The sequence below is a fragment of the Urocitellus parryii genome, chromosome 4, assembly GCF_045843805.1.
Source record: "Urocitellus parryii isolate mUroPar1 chromosome 4, mUroPar1.hap1, whole genome shotgun sequence".
In the NCBI taxonomy this organism is placed as follows: Eukaryota; Metazoa; Chordata; class Mammalia; order Rodentia; family Sciuridae; genus Urocitellus; species Urocitellus parryii.
This window is the reverse complement of record NC_135534.1, coordinates 7,770,109-7,778,092: the sequence shown is the minus strand read 5'-3', so window position 1 is coordinate 7,778,092 and position 7,984 is coordinate 7,770,109. Positions and strand designations below refer to the sequence as shown.

General features: G+C 54.4%; 1 protein-coding gene across 1 annotated transcript; it reads left to right on the top strand.

Annotated features, from left to right (window-relative positions):
• Positions 1-771: 771 nt before the first annotated feature.
• Cdc42ep2 (CDC42 effector protein 2) lies at positions 772-7,259 on the top strand. The gene is made up of 2 exons (XM_026396457.2): positions 772-1,083; positions 5,753-7,259. Exon 2 carries the CDS (start codon positions 6,087-6,089, stop codon positions 6,732-6,734), a length of 648 nt encoding a protein of 215 aa, XP_026252242.1. The 5' UTR covers positions 772-1,083; positions 5,753-6,086; the 3' UTR covers positions 6,735-7,259.
• The last annotated feature ends 725 nt before the right edge of the window (positions 7,260-7,984 follow it).

The following is a 7,984-nucleotide window of genomic DNA, read 5'->3' as shown; positions in this document are numbered from 1 at the left end:
AGCATTCTTCTGCCTACCAAGACCCCCTACCACTAACATCCTTCCTCCTCACCCGCCTCACTAAGGGCCCTTCCCACATTCACAGCATGGAGCCAACCCTCCTGGACCCACTGTACCTTCTGGGCTGACACTCCACGGACAATGAAGATCTCCTCACCACATCACTATCCCCCTCTTCATCTGCCTGAATCTTAGCACTGACCCACCTGGAAGGATATCACTTTGTGCTTGGGACCTTGGATTTCTTGACTTTCCTTTTACTGTGCTGTAGGCTCCAACCCAGGGGGTGCTGAATTCCCAGAGCTTACTCCATAGCAGATGCTCAACATATATCTGTTGAATCACTGAATGGAACAAGGACAGAGTTTCCCTCAGTTATCTCCAGACCCTGTGAAGTCCTGCCCGGCAATAACTGTATGAGTCCATGAAGTGAGTCAGAGCCCCACCTCCTCTCTAGAAGTCACCTAGCTGGTCAGCAAATACAGGTGTGCCCAGACCACACACTGCGGTTTCTCTCTGTCTCTCTTTCTGTCTCTCCTCTGGCTCTTCTAGGAGAGCTTATAAGTTCTTCAAAACGCTCATGAGTTTGTAAGATTTTAACGTGGACACTTCCAATGCCCCATTCATTCGCGTAGTAGGGCCTCCCCAGACACAGCTCTTAGTAGGTCCAGTGATGCCCAGTGAATATGAAGAATTGGGTCTTCTAGCAGCCACTTCCCCGGGCCTTCTAGAACCAAGGGTTTGGCTCCAGAGGGCACAGTCTTGAGTCCAGGGAGTCCACCCCCGGTATCGGACAGCGCTGGCCAGCAACAACGGACGCAGGACCGCGCCCTTGGGAGCGCGAGGCCTCTGTACCCCAACCCAGCGCCTCTGCACTAGGGGAGCCCTGGGCGGTGCCCGGGAGGGGCGGGGCTGTGGGCGTGGTCCTACTGGGGCGGCACCGTCATTGGATCTGCAGGACGGGGGCGGGGCTTTAGGGCCACTGTCCGCACAGTAAGTTCACCGCCCGGGTCGGGTCCCACAGCCTGGCGGTCCAGCTCCGAGCTTTCGCCTCCCGCGGGTCGGCTGACAGCGCTCCTGATGGTGAGTTCGGGCCAGGGTTTCTGCAGCTCTCCCGCGGCTCCACGGGCTCCCCTGAGAGGCCCATCCCAGAGGCTCCGGGTCCCCGCTCGCGCCCCGGTCCCGCTTCGTGACCACCGCTCAGGTTCTCGGGCTCGGTGGGCTTTTCCTCCTGCGCCTCGATCCCCGCAGCCCCACCCGTGACCCGCACGGCCCGTGGGGCGCCGCACTTCCACCTGAACATCTCCAGTCCTCCTTCCAATCTGCCCGAACCTCGGTCCTAGCCCCGGGCACCCAGAAGCGTCCTCCTGCCACCCAGTGCACCCGCCGGGGCTCGGGCCGTATTTTTAGCCGATGGTGAGATGTTCTCCTATCTTTAGCCGCGGCTGCAGTGTCCTGAAACGGATCCCGGCTGGGCTGAGCTGCGCTCCGACTGGGGACGGGGAGGGGTCGGCGCCGGAATTCGAGCCCAGGCAGAGGAACCCGGCCCGCGGGAGGGGCGGGGGCTTGTTCGCCGGAGCTCTGGCCCGACGCCGAGCGGACACTCGGACATCGCCCAGGCCGGGAAGCACCAGGGAGGCCCCTCCCAGAGCTTGGAGACGGGGACAGGGTCCCCCATCGCCCCTTTCCCCCATTCATTGTCTGTATGTGCGACCAGTAACTCCCAAGAGAAAACGATCCCACAGACAATCCTCATCTGATACTCGAACGCGCAGCTCCTCGGGGACTCCTGCCTGGAGCCGGAGGCGCGCTGGAGACCCGGTTGCGCCCTGGGACTCCTCCAGGACGCTGGACGATAGCGGGAGCGCGCGCGCCACCTAGTGGCTGCAGAGCCGGGCGCGTTCCTCACCCAGACACTGGGAGAGGGCTAACCAGCGCTTGCCGCTGGCCAACTCCGGGTTGGCCAGGAGCAGTTTGTTCTTGATCTTGTTCAAGGCAGTGTCCCCGAGACCCACAGTGCTTGAGGAAGGCATTGCAGATAGTTTCTGAATATCCATTTGACAGGACTGACAGTGACCCCTGCGCCCTCACTTGCGGGACAGCAGTGAGGCCTCCAGCAGCCGTCAGCTCATTTTCTGAATGAGGAGGGTGAGACCCAGAGAGGAGGGGTATCTTGCCCAAGATCACCCACTCCCGATGGAACTGGATTTAAAGCCAGTCTTCTAGTTTGAAGGCCAGGGGCCTCCTTCTTGAATATCCCTAGTGGGGAGTGGTCTGATATTCCTCGGGACCGGAGAGACCCGATCTCCAGGAAGTCATTTTCTCTGAGGGAGGTCCAAGGCAAGTCCAGAGAGCTGGGATGGCTCTCATCTGCTCCTCCTACTGCGGCCTGGCGCCATTCCACCAGCCTCCCAGGGACAGCCTTGTCCTAAGGAAATCTCATTCTCATCTCTGCACACTTGCAAGTTGGGGGGAGTGGGGAGCTAAAGGGCATGACTAGATGGAAGGGACCTGGTGATTTCCCTCCCACTCCCCAGATACATCCCACTTGTAGCAGCCCACCCCATTTGAGCCACATGGATCAGTGCCAGCTCTTGCTATTTGGTTGGCCTTGGAAAGTTTCTTAACATCGCTGAGATTCAGCTGCCACTTCTGTACAGGGCAATAAGGACACTCACTGTGATGTGACTGGGAACATTAGTATGGGAAGCTTCATGGTTGCCAAATCTAAATACTTGAGGCTTGCTGGTTGTAATTTCCAGCTCTCCCCTGGGTGGTTGATGCGGGCCCCACCCTTCCCCTTAGCCTCTGGTCTCTCCACATCTGGAATTGGGTGGGTACATCTGGCTCTGAGTGAGACAGCTGTCAGGGACGCCCACTTTGCTGTGGAAACATTCAAGCTGGCTTGGTGCTCTAGTGTGATTTAGGGATGGAGGGAGGACCTGGCCCAGGCTCTGGGCAAATCCCATAGGTGAGCCCCACTCTCCAACAGTGGAAAGGAAGGAAAAGCTCTCCCAGGACTCTCTCCTGACAAGGGGGTGGATTGGATATTTGTCAGCATGTCCCTGGGCTTGGTGTGGTAGACAGAGGATAAATGGGTTTCCAAGACCCTGGGAGGCCCACCGCCTCCCCTCCCGGCAGCTCCTTCCAAGTTTAGCTGGAATGCTACCACTGGAGAGTCATTCCTTTGTTTCCTGTGCAGCTGCAGGTGCTCTGGGAGGAGCAAGATGTCCAGAGTCCATGGTTCAGCCTGACTGACCTGGGGTGTCCGGTCTTGGGGTGGGGTTTCCTGATCCAAGGCCCACATTGGGGGGAAGGACTGGGTCCCGTTCTTACATCTTCCTTTCTCCTTCCTGCTTCCTCCTGCCCAGGATGAAGGATGAGGCAGGGGAACTGGCAGATGCCTCCTTTGCTTACCCCTGGCTGACCTATGGGGTGGGGAGCAGTGGGAGAGGGCAGGCTCATCTGGCTTGAATCCTGGCCCTGACCTTATCTGCTGGATGACCTTGAACAAATTTTTTTCTTTGCCTCTTTATGCTGATTGCACATCTGGGCTCCTGCATGTCTGTACTGTGCCAACCAGGCCCTCCATGCATCACCCCCAGGAAGCAGAGGACATACTTGCTCCATTTCCTTTTTTTGTTAAACCAGTATGACACTCTTTCATAGTGTATTTATTTTTTCCCACATTAAAAATAGCTTTAGGGGCTGGGGTTGTGGCTCAGTGGTGGAGTGCTCGCCTAGCATGTACGAGGCCATGGGTTCGATTCTCAGCAGCATATAAAAATAAGTAAACAAAAATAAAGGTATTGTGTCCAACTACAAGATATATATATATATTTTTTTCCTGACTACATAAATAATATATGCTCATTATTTAAAAAAATTTTTTAGTTGTTGACAGACTTTTATTTTATTTATTCTTATGCAGTGCTGAGAATCGAACACAGTACCTCATACAGTGCGCTTCCACTGAGCCCCAGCCCCAGCCCCAATATGCTTATTAGTAAGAACTTGATGACCAGGCCTGATGGCCAGGCCCAGGCTTATCATTCCCATGACTTGGAAGTCTGGGGCAGGAGGATTGCAAGTTCAAAGCCAGCCTGGGAAATTTAAACAGACCCTGTCTCAAAATTTAAAAAATTAAAATTAAAAGGGCTAAGTGGCTAAGTGCTCTTGGGTTCAATCTCCAGTCCCCCCCGCCAAAAAAAAATTTAAAAAGTTGATGGCTGAGGTGTAGCTCAGTCAGTGGTAGCACACTTACTTAGTATGTTCAGCAAGGCCCTCGATTTAATCCCCAGCAACACACACACACACAAACAAGTTGAGTTTAGAAAAGTCTGAATAAGACAGAGAAGTTAACCTGAGATTGTACACCTTGAGGCAACCACCATCAACATTTGGCCAAACACTCTTTGGCATTAACGTGTACCATACAGGTACACCACGTTGTAATAACCGGACCAAGTGTTACAGATCACCTTTACTGAGGACATCTTTCCTTCCTCATCCGTGACTCCACACATCCTCTCTGCCCCTACCTGTCAGTGTAGTCCATGGGACAATCTAAATTCTTCCAGATTCTTATCTGTCTTTATAGAGGACAGAATCCTATACAGACCCATATATGTATGTTCTTATACATGCCTATATGGAGAAGGACTCGTGCTTTTAATAAATGGCACCACCTATACCATGTTTTTACATTTTCTTCTCTCTCTCCAATGCCTTGAAGGAATCCTCCCCAAATAGGTTTTTGTTTGTTCGTTTGTTTTTGTTTTTTTATGGTGCTAGGGATTGAATCCAGAGCTTCACACATACCAGCGAAGGACTCCACCACTGAGCTATATCCTCACCCCAATACCCTAATTTTCAAAGGTGGGGGGTGATAGTAGGGTGGTGGTGTTGATTGAGATGTGTTTGCAGAAAGCCCAAAAGAATGTCAGGTAAGAGTTCCCACTAGAAATATCTAAACTGTCCACCCTACCTGCCCTTCAGGTGTGGGCAGGGAGGGAGGGCCATACACTGTATTAGATTCAGGGGCCCCTGCGCATAAGAACTCCTAACTCCCCTCCAGGTGGGATGTGACTGGACCCGCAGGAGGTGTCCTGCGGGTCCAGTCCGACTGTACATCCTGCCCCAGGTCACGCCTAAGCAGAACAGACAGTTTTCAAGCTCTCTGTCCTCAGTTGAGTTGGGTATTGAGACCATGTGTGAGACCACCACGCAACTTGGTACCTACATGTCATGAGGGATAATGTGTCATGAGGTGCAGTGGATCAGGAAAGGGAGAGAGTATTCAGGTGGGGGTGATAGGCAGAGCCTGGGATCAGAGTAGGACTTTGTACAAGACTTGTGCCTATCACTCAAGTTCCAAGCCTCAGTTTTAGGCATATAAAGGGAGGGGCTTGGTGCTGGTGTTCTGTCCCATTTTTTGGGGGGGGAGGTTTACTGGGGATCAAATCCAGGGGCACTTTACCACTAAGTTATATCCCTAGTTCTTTTTATTTTGAATTTTAGATTTTGAGGCAAGTTCTTACTAAGTTGCTGAGGCTAGCCTCAAAATTGCAATCCTCCTGCCTTAGACTCCCAGGGTCTACTCTTTAAGATGCAGTGGATTTATGAAGACCTGCTTCTTTCAGAGGGCTCCCCCAAGGAGAGGAGCCAAGTTGGACTGAGGCAGGGGGACCAGAAATGAAATGGTTACTTTTGTCCTCTTGTCCCTGACTTATATGCCCCCTTTGTGTTTCAGCTCCTCAGCCCTGGACCCAGTGGAGAATCTCAGGAACAAGACCAAAGTACACTGCTAGCAACAGATTCTCCATCTTTCTGCCTCCAGTTCTCAAAAAAGAATTTCCAACCCTTTGGGAGAAAGTGACTTTTATCTCAACCTCTGCCTTCCCTGGTCTTTAATCTTCATTTTTGCAATTTCCTTCGGTCCGTTTTGGTTACATCCCACACCCTGGTCTTCAGCCCTTTGGCACGTATCCAGCACCTGAACGTTGTGCTCTGAGTTTGGGGTTGAGGGTGTTGAGAGGAGTCAGCATAAGCCGCGGGCTGGGCAACCAGGCCTGGGTGAGGTCACTATGTCCACAAAGGTCCCCATCTATCTGAAGCGTGGCAGTCGCAAGGGCAAGAAGGAGAAGCTGCGGGACCTGCTGTCCTCGGACATGATCAGCCCGCCACTAGGGGACTTCCGTCATACCATTCATATCGGCAGTGGAGGTGGCGGGGACATGTTTGGGGACATCTCCTTCCTGCAGGGCAAGTTCCACCTTCTGCCGGGAACTGCAGTTGAGGGGTCGGAGGAGGATGGCGGCTTCGCCCTTCCCTTCCAGTTCACGCGCACTGCCACCATGTGTGGCCGGGAGCTCCCCGTGGGGCCATTGCTTCCCATCGAGCCATCGCCTCTGCTCAAGAATGCCATCTCCCTACCTGTCATCGGCGGGCCCCAGGCCCTCACCCTGCCCACAGCCCAGGCCCCACCCAAGCCCCCTCGCCTGCACCTGGAGGTGCAGCCTTCCCCACAGGAGGCAGGAAATGTGGACATCTGGAGGACTCCAGAGGCTGGCTCGCCCCACAACGGGCTGTCCCCAGAGTCAGGGACCGAGGAGCCCTTCCTATCCCACGGCAGCTCCCTGCTGTCCCTGCACGTGGACCTAGGGCCCTCCATCCTGGACGATGTTCTCCAGATCATGGATCAGGACCTGGACGGCGTGCAGATCCCCACATAGGACCTCGGCTGACCAGGCATCCAGGCTGGGGTGAGGCCAGGAGGCCGGGTGTGGACATGAGGCCCTGGCCCAAAGTCAAGGATCCCTGGCCTACCTGTGGTCGCTGGGGGGTGATTCTCCTTGTGAGCCTTTGTCCCCCTTCCTCCTGTCCTCTCCCCACAGGCACGGTATGCCTTGTTGGTTTCCCGGAACAACCCACCCAGGACACAAGCAGAAGTCAGCCCAGATGCCCTGAGCTTCTTGGGCACCACTGCCAACTGCTCTCTCTTGGGTGAAAGCTCTGCTGAAAGAGCCCCCTTTCCACTTTCTTTCCCCCCCTGCCCCACTGGATGCCCTGCCTGAGGGCAGGGAAGAGGCAGCTGGAGGACTTGGGCACTTGGTGGGCTGTTCCACACCTTTGGCTTTGTGTCCTGGACTGGTAGCCTGGTATCAGTGACCAGATGTGTCCAGCCTTGTGTCCTGTCCCATCCCTTCCTCACATGACCCCGGGGATTCTGGTTGCAATAAAAAGTGCTGCTTCCTGTGGCTGAGCATCCTGTACCCCTGCCCCGGGTTTCCTGCAGAAGGTGTGCTCACGTGGGGAAGGCCCCATGCCAGATGGCAGGCCTTACTCTCAGGAGGATCACACCTGACTCAGAGCCCAGCCAGAGTGAGAACAAAGCAGGAGCAAGTCAAGTGTCTATTGTGGATATTCAGACCTCGATTCAGGTGCTTGGGTCCAATCCCTGCCTGGGCAGCTGGGGTCAGCCAGGGGAGACCCAAGAGGAAAGGAATAGTCACAAGTGTGTGCAAGGGACCAACAGCTTCTCCAGCTTCAGATGAATGAGGAAAAACGTGGGAAAGAGGGACGGGCCTGGGAGAGATCCGACCATGCTGACCAGAGGACTCCATCGGCAGCTGTTTATGAAACATCCATAGTCTAGCTGGCAGGGCGGCAGGTGCTGGGAATCCAAGGCAGTTGTGATCCCTACTCTCCTGGAGCTTGCATGCTAGTGGGGGGAGGATATAAACGTGTAAACCAATAAGAGACAATCTCTAGCTTGGTAAATGCTAGAAAGCAAACAACACTATCAGGCGCGCCAAAGGGGCAGGAGTGCTCCCCAGCTGGGGCAGGTGGTGTCAGGGCCCAGCAGGACAATCTGGTGTGACTGCGAGCTAAACCTTAGCTAAGGCGTTTGTGCTCAGGCATAAGCAAAAGTCATTAAGGCACCAAAATGAATGATAGAGGAGCTACTGCGAAGCTGGATAAC